This window comes from Nicotiana sylvestris, chromosome 1 (genome assembly GCF_000393655.2).
Source record: "Nicotiana sylvestris chromosome 1, ASM39365v2, whole genome shotgun sequence".
Classification (NCBI taxonomy): domain Eukaryota; kingdom Viridiplantae; phylum Streptophyta; class Magnoliopsida; order Solanales; family Solanaceae; genus Nicotiana; species Nicotiana sylvestris.
In genome coordinates, this window is record NC_091057.1 from 162,167,468 (window position 1) to 162,190,229 (window position 22,762).

At 38.4% G+C, this 22,762-nt stretch overlaps 1 protein-coding gene across 4 annotated transcripts; it reads right to left on the minus strand.

Moving 5' to 3' along the window:
* Positions 1-443: 443 nt before the first annotated feature.
* On the minus strand, positions 444-10,152 carry LOC104233750 (polygalacturonate 4-alpha-galacturonosyltransferase-like). Of its 4 annotated transcripts, XR_011405975.1 has the most exons (12): positions 9,907-10,152; positions 9,570-9,723; positions 8,605-8,639; positions 8,460-8,519; positions 8,222-8,359; positions 8,009-8,084; positions 7,879-7,925; positions 7,369-7,703; positions 6,913-7,270; positions 6,011-6,598; positions 3,082-3,322; positions 444-1,066 (listed from the first exon to the last, which is right to left on the minus strand). XR_011405975.1 is itself a non-coding variant. In XM_009787193.2 (11 exons), the coding sequence occupies exons 2-11, from the start codon at positions 9,718-9,720 to the stop codon at positions 791-793; spliced, it is 2,064 nt and encodes a 687-aa protein (XP_009785495.1). In that variant the 5' UTR covers positions 9,721-9,723; positions 9,907-10,152; the 3' UTR covers positions 444-790. The 4 variants fall into 4 exon arrangements, 3 of the variants coding, with proteins under 3 accessions (XP_009785495.1, XP_070026525.1, XP_009785503.1); XM_009787193.2 differs by lacking the exon at positions 3,082-3,322; XM_070170424.1 differs by lacking the exon at positions 3,082-3,322 and having other exon boundaries at positions 10,075-10,149.
* Positions 10,153-22,762: the final 12,610 nt, after the last annotated feature.

Sequence of the window (22,762 nt, forward strand, 5' to 3'; positions counted from 1 at the left end):
AAGAATTCAGAAAGAGGGAGAGAGACAGAGAGTCTAAGTGTGCGTGTACAGAGACTTTGCATTTTGTTGTATAAAGTTCATGACATTTGGCTTCTAATAATATTGCTTTTCTTTACTTTTTTCTCAACCAAAGACTGAGAGTCTTGTTTTAAAATGAAACACCACTACCATTTTGGTTCAATTTGTTCTCTGATGTAGTTTTTTTCTTCTTTTAACTTGAAGCAGAAAAATCATTTTCATGAATCACGATTATAAGTTTGGTTAATAAAATATAACTCTAAAAAGTTACCGAATTGTACAAACCGAAACCGAAAAGTGACAACACCGTACCAAACTGCCCTATGAACACCCCTACAATATAAGGTTATCTCCTAAAGAATCATGAAACATGATGAAGAGGCTATATTTCATTAGACCCTAAAAAGGGAAAATACCCGCTCAAGTGGTTAAACTTGGATTTAATTCTAGAATATAAGTTAGTTGCTGTTCAAAGAATACACTGGAGTAAATAAAATTACAAACTCTTTGTTACCCCAGTTGAGCTTAGCTCCAAGCAGAGGGGACTCGTTACAGGTGAACAAGGCATCAGAAACTGAACGATGAATACATTTGACTCACAGATTCATAGGGAAGAATAAAGAATTGGGTCACATCGCATGAAGGAGACAAGAAAATTGCTGCATAGAAGAGCTCATTGGTCACAACCAAATTATAGAAAATGTGACCAGTCTGTCGCATAGAAGACGAGCTAAATGAGTAGATCAACTGTACTATAGCTCTCATCAATGCTTCATTCACTAAGCTTACAGCTGCGAATGTATGGATGGTCAAACTTTATATATTTGGTCCAGTATGACCTGTACTTTGTCATTGCCAACTCTAGCCATGGTTTCATGTTACCATTGTAATGTATCACAGCTGCATTCTCAATTTCTGACCGGTCAATGCTTGGATTGTATCCCAAACCTAGCACATGCCACGACTTCTCTAGTGGATGTGTAAGGCCGTAAAATGTGATCAGCCCTGGAGGTAGAGTTCCCAGCTTCCAGAGGACCCTCTCTTCATTCTAATGCAAAGGCAGAAGAGAACCAAAATCCAACTTAGCAAGAAATCATATCAAGTACAATACTATATTAGGCTGAATATTGTGTTCTAGCAGTGTTTCAATTTTTCTTTTGGGAATAAATATCTACATGGTGTAAAAACATTTTAGGAAGGAGAAACACTATTATGTAGTCCATACATTACTTTACATATTTTAACTTAAAAAATAGAATAAAAAATAGAAATACATAGATGATGTTAGAAAACTGCAATAAGAACTGCAGCAGTCCAAGTGTCTTAAAACTGTGTAGCAGTTATTTACTGCATAACAATTATTTAGTTTCTATGTTATCCCTAATGTGTAGGAGTTGGTTTTTATTTTCAGTTGAGTTTGTAAACTCTATAAATTTGTCTAAAGTTTCTAATGAAGATGTAAGTTTGCTTTCATTATCAGATTCCTGATTTTTCATTCAAAGTTCTTCAAACTCATGTTCAACTTGTTTAATTACTAGTGAATCAGATTTTCCTATTCTTCATTCTCTGCAAAACCTACAATTGGTATCAGAGCTTTTCTTTTCTTAAGGGATCTGTGGGTGTTCATTAAACTCACTCTCAACAAGACAGATTTGCAAGCATGGAAGCAGAATCAAATTTCTCAACAATGGCACCTCCTGTTTTCAATGGTGAAAATTATCAAATTTGGGCTGTAAGGATGGAAACTTATCTGGATGCCTTGGATATCTGGGAGGCAGTCGAAGAGGATTATGAAGTTCCTCCGCTGCCCAACAATCCAACTATGGCCCAGATTAAGAACCATAAAGACGGAAAACCAGAAAATCAAAGGCAAAGGCTTGTCTATTTTCAGCAGTATCTTCTACAATTTTCACTCGAATTATGTCTCTAAAGTCAGCCAAAGCCATCTGGGATTGCAAGTTCTAAATCTCATCAGAGACTTCGAGATGCAGAAGATGAAAGAAAATGAAACCATCAAAGATTACCCTGAGAGACTCCTAAACATAGCAAACAGGGTAAGATTGCTTGGTTCCGAGTTTAATGATTCTCGTATTGTTGAAAAAATTCTCGTAACTGTGCCGGAGAGATTTGAAGCAACCATAACTACTTTGGAGAATACCAAGGATCTATCCAAGATCACTTTGGGAGAATTGTTGAATGCTTTGCAGGCTCAAGAACAACGAAGGGTTATGCGAGAAGAAGGAAATAATGAGGGAGCATTGCCAGCCAAACACCAAGATGGTGGCAGAAACAAAAAGAAGAACAAGAAGAATCAACCAACAAATGATGATGGCATTTCAGCAAATACCACCAAAGGTAAAGCAGGAAACTCAAAGAGAAGTTATCCTCCTTGTAAGCATTGTGGCAAAAAAGGCCATCCACCATACAAGTGTTGGAAAAGACCTGATGCCAGGTGTAGTAAATGCAATCAACTTGGGCATGAAGCTGTTATTTGCAAGAACGGTCAGCAGCAAGAAGCAGACGCTAAGATTGTTGATGGAGAGGAGGAAGATCAACTCTTTGTCGCTACATGTTTTTCAAGCAGATCGTCGAGCGACTGTTGGCTGATTGACAGTGGATGCACTAACCACATGACAAATGACAAGGCCCTCTTCAAGGAATTAAAGCCCACGACCATTACTAAAGTCAGAATAGGTAGTGGCGAACATATTGCTGTCAGAGGAAAATGATCAATTGCTATTCCAGGTCATTCAGGTATTAAAACAATTTCTGATGTGCTTTATGTACCTGACATAGACCAAAACTTGCTAAGTGTTGGTCAGTTGATGGAAAAAGGCTACAAATTAATTTTTGAAGATAAACATTGCTTGATCAAGCATGTTTCAAATCAAGAATTGTTTAAAGTAAAAATGAGAGGCAAAAGTTTCTCATTAGATCCATTTGAGGAGCATGTCGTTTTTTCAGCCAAAGAAAGTGCTACGGAAATATGGCACAAGAGACTTAGACATTTTCACTATGAAGGGCTGCTCAAAATGCAGAAATTGAAAATAGTTGAGGACTTACCTGTGTTGGAAATGAATTCTTCAAACTGTAGTGCTTGTCAATATGGGAAGCAAAGCAGACTTCCATTTCCAAAGACAACTTGGAGAGCCTCAAAGAAATTACAATTGATTCATACCGACACAGCAGGACCTCAAAGGACTTCCTCACTAAAAGGTAGCCTTTACTATATCATTTTTGTTGATGATCTAACCCGCATGTGTTGGATTTACTTTCTCAAATACAAGTCAGAGGCTGCTAATGTCTTTCAGACGTTCAAAACAAAAGTAAAAAATGAGAGCGGTTGTAAAATTCAGTCGGTAAGATCAGATAATGGAAAGGAATATACTTCTCAACAATTCAACATGTTATGTGAGGAAGCAGGGATCAATCATCAGCTTACTACTCCTTATACTCCACAGCAAAATGGAGTAAGTGAGAGAAGGAATCGATACATTATGGAAATGACCAGACGCATGTTACACGGCAAGAACTTGCCAAAGAAATTCTGGGCAGATGCAGCAAGTACAGCAGTGTTTCTCCAAAATAGGCTTCCTACAAAAGCAGTGAAGGATCGAACTCCTTTTGAAGCTTGGCATGGATTTAAACCATCAATAAATTTTCTTAAAGTGTTTGGTTGTCTCTGTTTTTCCTATGTTCCTCAGGTTAAACGAGATAAGTTAGACAAAAAATCTGCTCCAGGCATTTTTATTGGATATAGTACAGTTTCAAAGGCATATAAAGTCTTCCAACCACAAACTGAGACAATAATCTTCAGTAGAGATGTGTATTTTATGGAGAATGAAGAGTGGTGTTGGGAAGACTCAAAGAAACCTATCCTGAATTCTCTTGACTCAACACGAAAGGTTCCTGAAAAGCAAACATCAGCCTCATGGCAGGATGAGATGGTTGATCATTCACCAGTTCAAACTCGATTGCTCTCTGATATATATCAGAGATGTAATGTGGCAGTATGTGAACCTGTTGGATACAGTGAGGCCAAGAATGATGAAAATTGGGTAGCTGCAATGAAAGAAGAGTTGTTTATGATTGAGAAGAACAAGACTTGGGAGCTTGTTGATCAACCTCAAGACAGAAAGGTAATTGGGTTGAAATGGGTCTTTAGAACCAAGCTAAATCCTGATGGTACAGTCAACAAGCATAAAGCAAGACTTGTAGTTAAGGGATATGCACAAATTTTTGGTGTAGATTACTTTGATACATTTGCACCAGTTGCTAGGCTTGACACAATCAGGTTACTTCTTGCTCTTGCTGCACAACTGGGCTGGAAATTGTACCAGATGGATGTCAAATCGGCATTTCTCAATGGTTTTCTTCAGGAATAAATTTACGTGGAGCAACCCGAGGGCTTTGCCGGTGAAAGGAAAAGAGGACAAAGTTTATAGGCTAAGAAAAGCACTTTATGGTCTTAAACAGGCCCTTGGGGCCTGGTATGGTCGAATAGATGACCATTTGCTTGGCCTAGGCTTTGAAAAAGGTCCATCAGAATCTACTCTTTATGTCAAACATAATGGCAGTGATACTCTTGTTTCTATCTATGTGGATGATGTACTAATTACAGGGAACAATACAAGGTATATCGAGAATTTCAAGCAAGAAATGATGCAAGCCTTCGAGATGACTGATCTTGGTCCGATGTCCTACTTTCTTGGAATGGAAATCAAGCAAGGACAAAATGAAGTTTTCATTTGTCAGAAGAAGTATGCCAAGGAGATTCTGAAGAAATTCAACATGGAAGATTGCAAGGAGATGAGAACTCCTATGAACCAAAAAGAGAAACTAAGCAAAAATGATGGAGCAGATAAAGTGGAGGAAGCATACTTCAGAGGCTTAGTCGGTTGTTTGATGTACCTCACAGCTACAAGACCCGATATTTTGTATGCAGTAAGCATTTTATCGAGGTTCATGCATTGTGCCAGTGAGGTGCATTTAAAAGCAGCCAAGAGAGTTATCAGATATATCAAAGGGACTATTAATCATGGTGTTAAGTTTCAGAAGAGTCAAAATCTGAAACTACTTGGGTATTCTGATAGTGATTGGGCTGGATCTGTGGATGACATGAAAAGCACATTGGGGTATTGCTTCAGTCTTGGCTCCGGAATTTTTTCATGGTGTTCAAAGAAGCAGGACATTGTGGCTCAATCTACTGCAGAGGCAGAATTTGTGGCTGCAACAGCAGCAGCGAATCAAGCATTGTGGTTGAGAAAAATATTGGTTGATTTACACATGAAACAAACTGAAGGCACTGAAGTATTTGTGGACAACCAAGCTGCGATAGCAATTTCTCACAATCCTGTATTTCATGGAAAAACTAAACACTTCAACATCAAGTTTTTCTTCTTGAGAGATGTGCAAAAGAATGGTGATGTAACTCTGCTGTATTGCAAGACTGAGGAGCAACTGGCTGATATCTTCACCAAGCCTTTACCAGGCAACAAATTTGAGCTTCTCGGGCAAAAACTTGGAGTTTGCATCTCTTAAAGCAAGGAGGAGTGTTAGAAAACTGCATTAAGAACTGCAGCAGTCCAAGTGTCTTAAAACTGTGTAGCAGTTATTTACTGCATAACAGTTATTTAGTTTCTATGTTATCCCTAATGTGTAGGAGTTGGTTTTTATTTTCAGTTGAGTTTGTAAACTCTATAAATTTGTCTACTAATGAAGATGTAAGTTTGCTTTCATTATCAGATTCCTGATTTTTCATTCAAAGTTCTTCAAACTCATGTTCAACTTGTTTAATTACTAGTGAATCGGATTTTCCTATTCTTCATTCTCGGTAAAACCTACAGATGACGACATCCTATAATCACATATCCTGATGCTAAGTAAAGGTTTTACTTCATTTGATACCATATGGGTATGAAAACAGTTAGAACCAAAATAGAGAAATAACTAAGAGAAAATAAGAGTGATGGAAAGGCACAAGAATTCTCACCATGTTTTGCCACTTGTGATAAATGCCAGTTATATCTCTCTTCTTCCACTCTTTAAGATCAAACATGTTCATCCCATATGCCCACCCACAGGCATTTGGATCAAAGTTTCTAGCAATATGAGGATTTGAGAAGTTTAGGTACTTGTCAAAACGGTGAAAACTCTGACCACAGGTTTCAACTGCACCATTCACTTTCCCATGAAGGTCAACTGACCACAATCCTGTCAAGTCTTTCTGAACAACAATGTCATCATCAAGAAAAAGGATCTTATTCAATTTCGGATAAACCTGAGGGAGATAAAACCTTAGGTGATTGAGCATAGAAAGATATTTGGGGTTCCGGTACTTCAAATTAGAAGAACCAGCAGATAGGGTGTTGGGATGAGCTGCCTTGAAATAGTACTCCTTCATAGCAGCAGATTCAAGCTGCCGCAGAACAGGACAATATGAAGAATTAAGCCACTTGAACTCATCAACATTTTCAACATGGATTGTAGCTTTTCCAGGAGGATTCAACAAAAACCACATGTTCATAGCTCCAAAGTTCAATTTATCAGTGACTAGATGAAATACATGTTTCTCTGGTTCCTGCAAAATATCAAGTCGTATTCTTCAACAACCCACTAGAAACATCAAACATAGTGCTAATTTCGTTAAAGCCAAGATAATATGTGATGAACTACAGAAACATGCAAGGCAGCAAAAGATATCCAAGGGTGCCCCAAATATAACATGCAACTTTTTTATGTTTGTGATTGTTATCATGGATCGGATAGAGTGATAGTGCACCAGCAAGTAACAAGACAGAAAATAGAATAAGTTTCTCAAACATCCAAATATATATATATATATATAGGTAAATTTGGACAATGGTTTCCAAAATATCAAACAGAATCCCTCACCTTAGCGTTCACAATAGTGGAGTTGACAACGACTGAAGCAGCCAAAACATTATCCGAAAATAACGCATAATGGAAGAGATCAGGATTTTCCCTATTTTCGCCTCTAGGGAACTTTCTTTTTTCAGGAGGAAGGAGGTAATAGTCAATGGTCAAACGCATGGACAAGCAGTGGATCCCATTAGGTATAGTCTTTGCCGCTAATTGGCTCAAAAAAGTGCTCTGCCTCTTCAAACCTCTGACTTGCTCATCAGCAGATTGCAGCATTGCTCTCAGTTTCGTTGTCACAAGCTTGCAGTCATAGAGCTGCTCTCTAGCTTTAGATAACACCTGACCCATAGCTTTCATTTTCTCATGTGCACTATTGAACAGGGGAACATGAATGTGTTACTCTTCACTGTATAGAGCGGAGACAAAAAGCAATGTGATCGAGCTTGCAAAAAAGTCAACAAAAATCACCTGCGTGTTAAATCAGCATCAGAGCCTGCATCACCTAACGCACGCTGACTTTCTTTAAGCCGAGTCTGTAACTCCTGGGCCAAGTCAAGCTTCTTTTTCATTGTAGCAATGCTTATGTACACCCTTGCCATAATCATTTGATCTCGCATCAAGCGTACTGTTGAATCAGTGTTCTCATTATCGTTTTCTTTCCTCCATATACTGTACTTCCCCAGCACAGAAGAGTCAACTGACTTGGAGCGCTCGATGGCAGCATTTTCAAGTTTCACAGTCACATCATCATCTCGTTTGAGTAAATCAGCAGCACGCTTTTCGCGTTTTCTCTCTCGCAGTTGCTGCAGAGCAGGTTGGAAAGTTATAACTCAATTATTCATAGATGGAATGCAAGCAAGATCATGAGGGGGAAGTATTCCGTGTGCAGTGAAGGATGAGTTCAAAATCATAAATTTTTATTTGCTAATATCAGAAGTAAAAATAAATGTGAGTCTAAAACAGAATAACTATACATACCCTTCTGGCCAACTTAGCGGGTGAATCCACAAACTGGGAATTATCCCCTGGAAAATTAGAAAGTCCTTGATTATGGAAACGTGTATGATGCAACTAAAATTAATACCAAGATCTGTAACAAATCATTTACCCTTAACAAGATTATGCTGTTTGCCTCTGGTTATTTCTGGTTTGGAATCTGCAGCTATTGGACTTGGCTTATTTACCTGTGATACATCGAAAAAGAAAAGAAATCAGTACCTTGCTAGTCACATGATTTTTGTTTTTTTATGGGTTGCTAGTCACATGATTTTTTCAGGACGGATAAGAATTTTAGTTACGAAAAGCATAGCTCAATCCTGACCTCTACATCAGCTACATTGTGCTTATCCACGATCTCTTGCCCGACAAATCTCCATGAGGCAGACAAATTGTTCTTTCTAAAAGAATCAAGACTGAGAGGTCCTAAATCATCTGTACTGGCTTTAATGATATCAATCACCTAAAGGCATGCACAATCACTTAAGTAAGAAATCATCATCACTGTAGACCAAAGGAGAATGCTAAACTTAAAAACAGAACTTGAAAATTTGATAACTTGCCTCTTTTGTTAGTAAGGGTTTTATTTGTTGCAGAGCAAGCCTCTCTCTCCAGTCTAAATCCTGCAGCAGAGTGAAAATTTTCCTTCAACTACATTCAGCAGCCTGGAATTCTAATACATTGGTACAATATAGCAAAGCCTGATACCTGTTTACTTGAAGTGGTGGAAACATCATTATGATCTGCATAAGTCCAATAACTTGAGTTATGACAACTTACACAATCGCAGGGAGGACAATATGTGAAACAACTTTGGCAGTCATAACAATTACAGCATGGGTATTTCAACCCACAAATATAATAGTGAATACCCACTTGAAAAGGCCATTTATGCAGTCGTGGCCTCAGCTTTCCCACTCATAAGACACCAATTGACGACAACCAAACTAGTACTGGCTAGTGGCAACCTCAAGCTGTCCAACAACAACCCTACTTACTCCTTCCAGCAAAAAAAATTGTATGTGGTCTACTTTCTTAATTTCTTTTCAAGGAGTCCAATGAAATAGTTTTAATATTCTGAGATACCATTAGTAGTTAGAAATATCTGCCATTTAGTTTCTCAATCTCAAATTGTTAAAAGTATAATAAATATCTGATATGATTTTAGAGAATGTTAGAATCAACCATCTATCTACCAGGTCCTGAGAAATGGATGGATGAGAAAGTTAACCAGTTAAACTAAACTAAGTGACCAGAAACACAGTGCACAATAGCAGAATGAAAACCCAGAAAGCTGAGCTAAAATATACACAAATGTATCGATGCAATAGCAAATCAGGTAGTGTTTTTAGTCCTTGTTGGGATTTGAACCCTCATCTCCAAGGTTTACACCTACTCCATTAAACACTAGGTGACACCCTTCAGTGCAAGAACCTCTAGTTTTTTAGAACTACATTTAATTATTATTAATAGGAATGAAAGGGGGACCAACAGATCAAAATGGATATAGATAATTCACAAGCCAATCCCAACTAGATTGGATCGAGGCGTAATTGTTGTTGTTGATACATCACACTCAATTAGTATTAACTGAGTTGAATAAAACAAAATGTTCAATAGTGAGATAAGCACTAAAACGGCAGATAAACAAATTCCAGAAATATAAAACTAACCAATTGAGGTGTAGAGGCCACGGCCGACAAAGAAAATCAAGGGAGCAAGGAATGAGCAGAAGATTAGAACCAAAATAGGGAAGCTGCTAGATCTAGTGCTTCTGTTCCTTTGACTGCCTCCTAAACCTGATGATCCCCTCTTCAATGCCATATCCTGTGTTCCCATACATTCATTCAATTCCCCCAAAATAAGAATCACAAAAAAAGGTACAAATTATAAGCAAACATTCTACAGAATGAGTGAATGAATAAATAAATAAATAGGTAATAGAGGCATAAAATAAGCAGTGTCAAAAAATTTCAACAAAACAGCAATGACCCATGAAAAGGAGATTACATAGGGACTCTTTCAAGATAGTTCTGTCTCTTGCTAGCAAAAGTTCATTACCCTAATAGTTCTGAAGAATAAATGACAAGAGTGGGTCTATGAGAGTTGGCTCCTGAAATCAAAATGTGATTACAGAGAGAATGGTGGCCTGATTGGATGAAAAGGGAAGAAGGGTACCCGTAAAAGAGGAGAAGGAGATCTGAGAAATTAGAGTTTGAGGAAGATAAAAAATGTAGCCCATTCTCTTCTGTCTTCTCTCTCTTTCAATTTCTGGTTTAAGAAATAGTGGAAAGTGGAGATTAACGACGTCGTTCTTTCGCCGACACGGACCACACTATGCAGCTTTTAATAATAATTTAGTGGTGAGGAAAGCCATACACTTATTAATCATTATTATTATTATTAGTGAATAGATAAATGTAGTAGTAATAATTTGTAATATCTCCCTTCATTTAAGATCCTTTACTTATCCTCTAGATGTTTAACCTAATGAATGTATCTTATGGTCTCAATTCTAGTTCTATGAAATTAACAACTACCTGTATTAACTCAAAAATTCCAAATCACTTTTTGTGCTCAACAACAACTACCTACCATAATCCCACCAAGTGGGGTCGGGAGAGGATAAGATATACGCAGTCTTACTCCTACCTGGAAGGGTAGGGAGACTGTTTTCAAATGACCATCGGCTAAAGAAGGTGAAGGAAGTCCTGATAGCAAGTTATAGCAAGACAAATAGTTAGAAAACTAAATCGGAGATAACAACAAAGAATATGGTAGGAGTACCGATAACAAGTAATAGCAAGATAGTATATTTAGACAAATAAGTCCAAGGCAGCACACGAGAATATGACGAAGTCCTGCTAGCAAACTACGGAATTACCGAAGGTAAGTAGTAACAGAACAAGACACGTGGCTATAGCAAACTAAGGAAAAAATGGTAGCATACTAGCACTAATACTATCGAACTAGGGAAGACAAAGGGAAATGCATGACTACCTACTAACCTTCCACCCTAATCTTCCACCTCCACACCCTTCTATCTAGGGTCATGTTCTCGGTCAGCTCAAGCTGCGCCATGTCCCGCCTGATCACTTCACCCCAAGACTTCTTAGGTCTACCTCTACCCTCATCTCACCTCCCAAGGCCAATCTCTCACATCTCATGACTGGGGCATCTATGTTTCTCCTCTTAACATGCCCAAACTATCTCAACTTTGCCTTACGTATCTTTGCCTCCACAGGGCCACTCTCACCTTGTCCCGAATAACTTCATTCCTAATTCTGTCCAATCTAGTATGCTCACACATCCATCTCAACATCCTCATTCCTGCTACTTTCATATGCTGGACATGTGACTTTTTGACTGGCCAACACTCTGTCTCATATAATATAGTCGGTCTGACCACTACCTTGTAGAACTTACCCTTAAGTTTTAACGGCACATTCTTATCACACAAGACACCGGAAGCGAGCCTCCACTTCGTCCATCCTGCTCTGATACAGTGAGTAACATCTTCATCTATCTCCCCATTCATCTGAATTATAGATCCCAAATATTTGAAACTCTCTCTCTCTTGGGAATGACTTGCGTATCGAGTCTCACATCCCCGTCCGCCTCCTGGGTAACACCAATGAACTTACACTTCAAGTATTCTGTATTGGTCCTGCTCAACTTGAAACCCTTAGACTCTAAAGTATATCTCCAGACCTCCAGCCTTTCGTTAACACCACATCGCGTCTCATCAATCAGGACTATGTCATCCGCAAATAATAAGCATCAAGGCACTTCCCCTTGAATGTGACGCGTCAAAGAATCAATCGCCAGGGAAAACAAAAATGGGCCGAGTGTTGATCCCTGATGGAACCCCATCTCAACCGAAAAGTAATCAGAGTCTCCTCCTACTGTCCTCACCCGTGTTTAGGGGTGGGCGTTCGGGCAGTTCTGATTGCATATGAAATTTTGGTTTGGATTTTCAATTTTCGGATTAACGAAATGAAAATCCAAATCCAATCTAAATAAGTTCGGATTGGATCGGATTTTTAAAGTTCGGTTTCGAATTAATCGGTTTGGATATTTTGGATTTTCGGTTTTGAGCTTATAAGTTGAGATGTCTTTTCTTTTTATAAAAATGAATATCCAAATGAAGTACTCATGTTAAATTGCCTGAAAAGTTTTTCATTCTCACCACAATCATCCATATGAAATATTAAAGTAATGAAATTATTATATAAAAAAATAAAAAAATACAATAGAGACGTTAATACGATAGATAAGAAGTGAAATAGTAAAACCTTGTCCAAATAGAAAGTATTCTCATAATAACTTAGTAACTAATATTGAATATATATAATAATGTCTAATGGGTAGAGTATTGAACTTATTACTATTGACATATGGATAATGGACTAAATATAAAGTATAAGAATTTTGGATTTTCGGATATCCATAAATTCGAAGCACCAAATCCAATATCCAATCCGAAATCCAAAAATTTTAAAAATTAAATCCTAAATCCAATTCGTAATCCAAAAATCCAAAAAATTTGGATTTCGGTTTTGCCCAAAGTAGCCCACCCCTACCCGTGCCTTAGCTCCATCATACATGTCCTGAATCACTCTAATATATACTACAGGCACACCTCCCGCCTCCAAACATCTCCATAGAACCTCTCTCTCTACTTTGTCATAGGCTTTCTCCAGATTAATGAACACCATATGCAAATCCTTCTTCACCACCCTATACTGCTCTACCAATCTCCTCACAATGTGAATGGCCTCAGTAGTCGACCGTCCCGGCATGAAACCAAATTGGTTCTCGAAAATGGACACACACACCTCCTCAATCTCCCTTCAATCACTCTCTCCCACGCTTTCATCGTATGGCTTAACAACTTGATACCCCTATAGTTGTTGTAATCTTGAACATCCCCCATTGTTCTTGTACAACGGGATCATCGTACTCCGCCTCCACTCTTCGGGCATCTTCTTCGTCCTAAAAATGACGTTAAACAACCTAGCAAGCCATTCAAAGCCCTTCTTGCCTACACTCTTCCAAAATTCCACCAGGATCTCGTCCGGTCCATTCGCTTTACCCCTACTCATCATGCGTATAGCCTCTTCCACCTCCCCCACCCGTATGCGTCTACAGTACCCAAAATCTCGCTGCCTCTCTGAGTACTCCAACTCCCCCAACGCGATGCCCCTATCTCCCTCCTTGTTCAAGATTTTATGGAAGTACGCATGCCATCTCCGCCTGATCTGTGCCCCCTCCAATAAAACTCTTCCTTCCTCGTCTTTTATGCATCTCACTTGATCCAGATCGCGGGTCTTCCACTCTCTCACCCTTGCTAGCCTGTGCAATTTCTTGTCCCGCCTGTAACCCCAATTTCTTCGTATAAACGACTAAAGGCCACGGCCTTAGCTACCGTAACCGCCAACTTCGCCTCTCTCCTAGCCTTCTTGTACCCCTTGTGAACACCTAATTTTTGACAATATTTAATTTTTTATCACTTTTTTTATGTAAATATTTTAGGGGGTTTTAACCTACTATTATTTTAGCTTTATTACACTTTTTATTATAGGATAAAAATACAAAAAATAAATTTAAAGGTGAATTATCACTATTAATATTTTTTATTATTTTTTGTTTTTTTTATAACAAAAATCCAAAAATATAATTTTTTTAAAAAAAAATAAAAAAAAAATTCGGGAATGATTTAAAAAATAAGAAAAAGGGAAGTATTGAATAAAAAAAATATAAAAGTAAAAATAGGTGGAATTCTCTTTTAAAAAAAGTAAAAGAATGTAGAAAATTTAAAAAAATAAAAAGTTTTGTGAAATTTTAAAAAATTAAAAATTAAAAGAAGGTTGGAATTAAAAAATAAATATAAAGGTATCTGAAAATTTAAAAAATTTAAAGTAAATGAAAGTAGCATTTTTAAAAGAAAAAGGAAAAGAAAGTGGTTTGTTTTTTTAAAGAAAAGTTAAATAAAGTGAGATTCTCTTTTAAAAAAATAAAAAGTGGGATTTTAAATGAGATAAAAGTAATTAAAGTTGGAATTTTAAAAATAAAAGTAAATAAATGTGGTATTTCTTTTTCTAAAAAAATAAAAGCAATTTGTAAGTGGGATTTCTTTTAATTAAAAAATAAAAAAATAATAAAAAAACAAATCTGAAAATTTCGAAAATTTTGCTATAAATAGAAGAGAAAATTTAGGAAGAAGGGGGTTCAAAAAAGAGGAAAAAAATAGATAGAGAGAATAAAAAAAGAGGGGGCGGAGAGAGCGGTATACATTAAATATACACTCTGGATACACTGGATATACAGGGACAAAATTTATTTTGGAGAGAGTAAAAAAGATAGAACCAAATTTTCTGAAATATTGAAAGCGGAAGAATACCAGAGAGAGTTCAAAGCTAGAAAGAGAAAACAAAGAGAGATTTTCGGACTATTTTTCTTCTCCATTTTTACTAGTTTTCTCCGTGTTGCTGGGATTTCTAGATTGAGGTGTTGAAGCTACTGTGTTGGGCTTTCTGCTGCTGTATTTTGCTGTGTTACTACTGTTGTTGACTGCTCCTTCATCTTCTTGTATTTCCATTATCCAGGTACATGTTCTAAAGCTCTCAAATTTAATGGAAAGGCAATAAAGAGTTGTTGGAATGGATTTCTGAATGTCTCCTGTTTCTTTGTGTTTAATTTAATGTATAAGCAGTAGTTCACTTGATATCGCATAACATGTATTAGAATGACTTTGGAATGCATAAACTGGACTGTTGAATCTATTTCTACAAACATGTGAATATCAATTGTAACTAATCTTAGTTTGTGATTACTAGTTATGAAATATAGTGTAGTTAATTCTTTTTTCGGTAGTCGTGTAATAGTTTCAAATAGGTTATGCCACGAAACGGGTTCAAATAGCTCATGGAAATCAGCATGTTGGTTTAATAGGGTTAGTTCTGAAATTGCGAGTTCGCTTGAGTAAGTAACATCATTTTAAATAGCAATGTGAATAATGTTAGTAACTAATATTCTCAAATGTTAGTGATTGATGTTAGCCTAATGTCAGTTTTTAAAGCATTGACGCATTTCTTCGACAAGTCGTAAAAAGAGTAAAAAAAATGGCTTTGTATTACACATAGTTAATTCCACTAGTTCAATTCATCTAATAATGTTAGTTTAAATTAATCAAAGAATAGTTAGTTTGTTTTGATATTACTGGGTGTCAATCTCGTGTTCTATTCATAATCTCAACTTTAGTGTTATTAACTAATAGAATAAGGAACAATACAATCTCCCTTGAGTAAGCTCTGTTGCAATTTTCCGTTTGCATTTGTCTTAATCTAATAAACAATAAGAGGCACGAGCTTATAAACATGTAACTAATTAGGACCTCTTCTCTTTTATTTTAGAGACGAACTTAATAGAAAATGTAGTCACTTTAGGATTGTCCTTTCAAAATAAACGAGATGAGCCTCGCCTAGTAAAACTCACCGATTGCGGGGCCCTCACGATTGTATATATATTAAATACTTAGAACTCGGGATCGGCCGTTTAGCGAATTTCACGGCTTTTTCCCAAAAGTAATAACGCGTTAGTCACTGTTAGCCGCGTACTTTTAATAATTTACTTTCTTAAACTCGGGTGCACACTTATGTGACCTAAATCCAAATCTCAACGAAGTCGAAATGTGTCGTTAATCACGGGTACATTGATTGTGACGTGGTTCGAGATGTATTTCCATGACATTGCAAATTCCTTTAAAAAAACTCCCTTTACGTCCCTTAGCGGGGGTGTAGGTGAAAAAGGAGGTGTGACAGCTCTGACGACTCTGCTGGGGACGAACCCAGAATCTCTGGTTCAGGATTCAAGAATTCGAGCTTAGAATAATTGTTATTATTTGGCTTTATTTATTATCTGATTTTATTACATATTTTAGCCTAAATGTGGAAAATGTTGCTCTTACCTTTGATATTATCTGAACTGTATATATAAACTGTTACGAAATCCCTCTCTCCTCTCTCTTGAGGAGTGCACGCTGGTCGTGACTTCTTTCTTTTAGTATCATATCCAAAAATAGAACGAGGATTCGGAGGAGTTGCAAAACCGGATGATCTTTTTGTTACCGGTACGGAGTTCCCATCCTCGGCTCGAGTTGTCTGCTCGGGTAAGCCAGGTCTAGAACAAACACCCAGGATAAACCTAGAGTAACAAAACCTCATGCCGGATCCCTAGTAGGAACGCTTATTTGCATCATGTGCACTTAACTTAGGGGACTCAACACAGGGGTTGGGTCCGTCTAGGACAAGCAACCTGAAATGAAAAGACCATCCTGCTGCATCCTGTTTGTTTTATGCATTTATTTGTCGCAGACTTGCATACTGACCGGCTTCTGAAAATACTGGAATATTGGGGGAAAAATAGCAGTAAGATAATTCTGAGTTACCGACGAACTTTGCCAAATTTTCGTGAAAAAAAAAATAAAAAAAAATTGTTTTTTAGTGTAATTTATTTAAACAAGTCTTGTTGTCAGAATTAGTTTATTGTCGTTGCCCGAACTACGCGGGTCTGATTCTCACCGGATGTGAGATGCGTAGGCAAACCTCTTCGGTTCTGGCCCACCATATTCAAAAAATCCAAAAAATATTTTCCATTACTCGCTTCTTTAGAAAGTCTTTCTTTTAGACCTCAATTTTTAAAAAAAAATAATACAAAAAAATTTTCCTTTTAATCTCTCTCAAAATCCAAAAATATTTGTTTAAAAATTCAAAAGAAAATTCAAGATTCAAAAATATTTTTTCTTTTGTAGTATTTCTTTCATAAATTCAGAGTAATAGTCCAAAAATATTTCCTTTCTTCTTTAGAAGTTTTTTTTTTCGAAATTTCCAGAAAAAAAAGAACAAAGAAAAAGAAGTTAAAATTCAAAAAAATATTTCTTTAGACGACTTTCTTTTCAAAAAAAAAAAAAAAATCGAAATCCAAAAATATTTTCTTTCTTCTTTGTAAGTATTTTATTCGGAAAAAAGTTAGTTTATTTTCTTTATTCCTGATCGGCTCGAACTACGCCAGTTTGATTCTCACGGGATGTATGATACGTAGGCAGCCCTCATCAGGTCCAACCTCCCCTTTTGCAAAAATAGCCAAAAAATGTCAAAAATTTTAATTTTTTGTCATAGAGTTGGGTGATGCTGTTTTTGTCAGAAATAGCCGAATGTTCCCAAAAAGCACGCCGGAAGGCTGACTTTACATAAACGGCCACCTTTGGTCATGTTTTTAGGATTTTGGTCGGTTAGCTAATGCAGCCTTAAAATCTTCGTCCCCGAGGTGCTGAAAGGCCGCGTTGGCAAAATCCGGTCTTTTATTTTATTTTAATTTGAAAAATAATAAGAAAAAGAGTCAGTGGTCAAGAATACCGTTTAGATTTTTTAAGCCGAGCCAGCTTCGGCGATGTCTTAAACCGTTCTTGCCGAGATAGCCTTAGAGTATCTTTCAGTTGTCAAAAGGCTATTTTCGTAAAAGAACAGACAAGTTTGTGAAGTGTCATAAAATAATCTTCCCGACCTCAAAATTCATGTGAAATTGGGAAGGGGCCACGTTTGCAAAAACAACCGTTTGGTTAAAATCGACATATAGAGGAAGGAATCTGTCATTTTATTTTTCTTGAGTTTGTATTTCTTTTGATTAGAGTATGTGGGCCGTTTGACTTTCGAGTCTGTTGTTCGTCTTTAAGTGATTCCAAAAATGTTTTATTGTTGTTTACCTTTTATGTGGCAGAACTACGCCCGGTCTGATTCATGCGTGGATATGATATGTAGGCAATCCACATAAGATTCGACCACCACTAAAAAGAAAAAGAGAAAAGGAAAAAAAAAAGAAAAAGGGAAAAAGGAAAAAAAAAGAAAATAAAAAGAGAGATAAAGAAAGTTTCGGAAACACTTAAACAAGGCACAAACAAAGTAAGTCGGAATGACGCATGCGGTCGAAGCAAAGACATATTAGAAATGGTTAAACTGTCTAGGAACATTGCATCCCCAACGTGAAATTGCAATATGTGTTAAACTCTAACGCTAACAAGTTTGTTGTTGATACCAGAGATTTCGAAACAGTTAGCTCGTTAGAACGTTCTGGAAGCTTACCATTACCATACAAGATCTAAAGGGTCCATTCCGAAGAGTATGTCTGGTTCGGACAAAAGTGTTGAAGAGGAAAAGACGGAAATGCAAATGATGAAGGAGGAAGTAGACAGGTTGAGACAAGAGATAGCTGGGATGCACTTAGCATGGGCTAGGGGACAAACATCACCAATACTTCCCCCTACTCCTACCCTCTCACCGGCTCGGACTCCGGAACACCCTCCCACTCGTCCATCAACAAGCTTCCCCATTTCCCAATACTATTAGGGGGAAACTTCCTATAATCCCCAAGCTCCACCACCCGAACAAAACCCTCCTCCACTAACTGTTCCTGTTTTCATGGCACCTCCACCCGCCGCGCTGAAAAGATCAGCCGATGAACCAGTGTTTCAGGTTCACGACAACCAATACTATCCTCCCAAACTCACCTTCAAAGCACCCGAGCCATACACTTACACCCCTCACCTTCAGCTCTCGGCAGAAACTAAGAGGCTGGCTAAGAATCCGGAGCAGGACGAAGTGCTTCGTAAAGTAAAAAGCCTGGAGCAATCCTTCAGGAATATCCATGGGTTAGGCAACCAAGTCAGTGTGGCCTACAAAGATCTATGCCCATTCCCCGATGTCCAATTGCCGGCAGGTTTTAAGATGCCAAAGTTCGATCTATATGAGGGACATGGTGATCCCATGGCACATCTGCGAGGTTTCTGTAGTAAGATGAGAGGGGCAGGTGGAAAGGATGAGCTGTTGATAGCTTATTTTGGTCAATGTTTAAGCGGGTCCGCACTGGAATGGTACACGAGGCAGGATCCTAGCAGGTGGTATACCTGGGACGATCTAGCACAAGCATTTACAGGTTACTTCCAGTATAACCTTGAGATCATCCCTGACTGTCTCACATTATTGGAACTTGAGAAAAATCCTGGAGAGAGTTTCAGGGAATTCGGATTCCGTTGGAGAGAACAAGCAGCAAGAGTCGATCCACCAATGAGGGAGGGTGAAATGGTGGACTACTTCTTACAAACTTTGGAGCCAACTTACTTCGGTCACCTGGTGACGTCAGTTGGTAAATCTTTCAACAAAGTAATAAAAATGGGCCGTATGGTTGAAGAGGGACTCAGGTCCAACAAGATAATGAGCTATTCGGCAATCGAGGCCATAACTCAGGCTATCCAAAACGGCACGGGAGGTGCGCTCGGAAAGAAAAAAGGGAAGATGTCGCAACAGTCGAGGCAGGTACTTGGTCCAGATTCGGAGGTTCCCCCCCACTACCAGCCCAGACCCCATCACTCAAATTACCCACACATGTCATATGGCCTTCCACAACCCTACTACCCACCATCAGAGCCACTATTTTCCGCCCATCACACCCAAACCTGTCCCCGAGCTCCACATAATCCACCTCAATATTATCCTCCGAATAATGTCCGATCATATGTCCAACCACCAGGTCACTCCCTATGGCGAGCGCCAGAACCGTATAATGCATTATTGCCTTCACAACGTTTTCGAGCACCCAACGACCCTAGAAAATAGGGGCAGGGAGGGGAACAAAGACAAAGAAATAGTTTCACGCCAATTGGGAAGTCCTACACAAACTTCTTTGAAAAGTTAAAGCATTCTGGCCTGATTGAGCCGCTCCTCGGCTATACTCCAGACCCATATGCAAAAGACTTTGATCCTACTGTACGATGCATGTACCACTCTAATGTCCAAGGGCATATCATTGAAGATTGTCGTTCTTTGAAAAGGGAAATAGAAAGAATGATTCAAGAAGGGGTAATTGTGATCAATGACAGTGACAAGGAGCATGTGAATCCTCTTGGAAATTTGCGGACTGAAGTTAATGATATTGAAGTTGTTAATGATTTTGGCAATATTGATGGGGAACCCAGTGGTTAAGCTGTCGTGCTTGGTAATTGGAAAGACGCTTCATCTCTTGACTAGCTGGAGAGGAGTCTTGGTGGTTCATTTTGTTATCACTTCTGTTGTCCGGGTTATTTGCAGGGTTGCAATCCAGGCATTGTCTTATGTCAAACCCTCTTATCCTCTCATTTTTGTCATAGTGGTTTGTTTAGTGTTGTCTAGGATTGTTTTAGGTTTGTTTTAGGTTGTATCCCCAGTTGTTTTGCTTGTTTCGTTATACGAACCGTTTCACCGCTTATCTAATGCAAATTCTGGTCTTTTGTTACATAAAGTCATTTTCTTTGTTTAGTTCTTTTTGTCACACCTCCTTTTTTACCCGCGCCCGCAAGGCGCAGAGGGAGTTTTTTCAATTAAAGGACAATCGAAACGGGATTTATTATTAAAATTCAGAGTCGCCACTTGGGAGATTTATGGTGTCCCAAGTCACCGGTTTAATCCCGAATCGAGGAAAAGAATGACTCTGTTTAACAGTCAGCGTACCAGAAATCCGGATAAGGAATTCTATTAACACGGGAGAAGGTATTAGGCATTTCCGAGTTTCGTGGTTCTAGCACGGTCGCTCAACTGTCATATTCGACTTAATTATCTGAATTTTATACAATTATGAACCTATGTGCAAATTTTAACTTTTAACTGCTTTTATTATTATCATTATTTTAAAGAGAATTGCAACATCGTGAAAACGTGTCTCGAACCACGTCACATCAATGCACCCGTGGTTGTTGACACAACTCGACTTAGTTGAGATTTGGATTTGGGTCACATAATGTGCACCCGAGTTTAGGGAGATAACATTATTAAATACGCTCCTAAAGATACTAACGCGTTATTATTTTGGGAAGTCCGCAAAATTCGCTAAACGGCATATCCCGAAATCTAATCATTTAAAATAACCATCTATTGAGAACCCCGTAATTTGCGTATTTTATTTGGCGAGACTCGTCTTATTTATTATTTAAAGGGCAAACCTAAAAGCAACTACGATTCTCTACTTTATTTGTCTCTAAAAAAAGAAATCCTAATTTATTCACTAAGATTATCTAGAGCCATTATAATCGGGTTACATAAGATGCACCCCCGAAATTTAGAAATTAAGCATCACAACTACGTCACGGGAACCGTACCCGTAATCACAATGATTTATTAATTGCACCTAATCAACGAAACTTGATTAATAACATCTACCAATTCAACCAAATCTACCTTTCATTAATTCATTAATCACTCTCACTATTCCAATGTACTAAATTAATAATGAGATGACAAAAGACAAAATACATTCACTGTACTATGGATAAAATGCTCATAGTGAATCAAGGAAACACAATTATGATTTAAAATAACCACTTAGCATGCTAGTTCAGAATGAAAAATGATAGGCATATATCCAAAGGTTTAACATGAGAGTTAATCATAATATTATATTCCAATAACTCAAAATTAAACGAGTTCATTTTTTTTCATATTCCAAATAAAGACAGCAATTCAAACATAGCAATTCATTTACTAAGAATACATCAACACATAAACGATAATGTCAATCACGAGAACATTTCATAAAGTCATTCATTAGACGACAAATTTAGGAGACAAAATCGCAAGAAGAAAGGAAAAGAATTAGACCTTTCATCGATTAAAAATTACAACTTAGAATACTAACCGGAAATGACCGCAACGAAACAGAAACTCGGACAGCAACCTCGACATACCAGATCTCGACGAACAACCACGACCTCAACGGAAACGGAAAACTCGTACCAAGATTGCCAACGACCTCGACGGGCTGTTGGTAGTGTGGTCGGCGGACTGTTGTGCGTTGTTTAACGATGGTTAGCGATGAGCTGCTCAGCTGCTAGTGGGCGACGAGGCAACGTGAGGCTGTTGTGCGTCGTGAGATGAAGTAGGCTGTCGCTAGGCAGCTGCTAAACAGTTAGCTCGTTAGAACGTTCTGGAAGCTTACCATTACCATACAAGATCTAAAGGGCCCATTCCGAAGAGTATGTCTGGTTTGGACAAAAGTGTTGAAGAGGAAAAGACGGAAATGCAAATGATGAAGGAGGAAGTAGACAGGTTGAGACAAGAGATGGCTGGGATGCACTTAGCATGGGCTAGGGGACAAACATCACCAATACTTCCCCCTACTCCTACCCTCTCACCGGCTCGGACTCCGGAATACCCTCCCACTCGTCCATCAACAAGCTTCCCCATTTCCCAATACTATTAGGGGGAAACTTCCTATAATCCCCAAGCTCCACCACCCGAACAAAACCCTCCTCCACCAACTGTTCCTGTTTTCATGGCACCTCCACCCGCCGCGCTGAAAAGATCAGCCGATGAACCAGTGTTTCAGGTTCACGACAACCAATACTATCCTCCCGAACTCACCTTCAAAGCACCCGAGCCATACACTTACACCCCTCACCTTCAGCTCCCGGCAGAAACTGAGAGGCTGGCTAAGAATCCGGAGCAGGACGAAGTGCTTCGTAAAGTAAAAAGCCTGGAGCAATCCTTCAGCAATATCCATGGGTTAGGCAACCAAGTCAGTGTGGCCTACAAAGATCTGTGCCCATTCCCCGATGTCCAATTGCCGGCAGGTTTTAAGATGCCAAAGTTCGATCTATATGAGGGACATGGTGATCCCATGGCACATTTGCGAGGTTTCTGTAGTAAGATGAGAGGGGCAGGTGGAAAGGATGAGCTGTTGATAGCTTATTTTGGTCAATGTTTAAGCGGGTCCGCACTGGAATGGTACACGAGGCAGGATCCTAGCAGGTGGTATACCTGGGACGATCTAGCACAAGCATTTA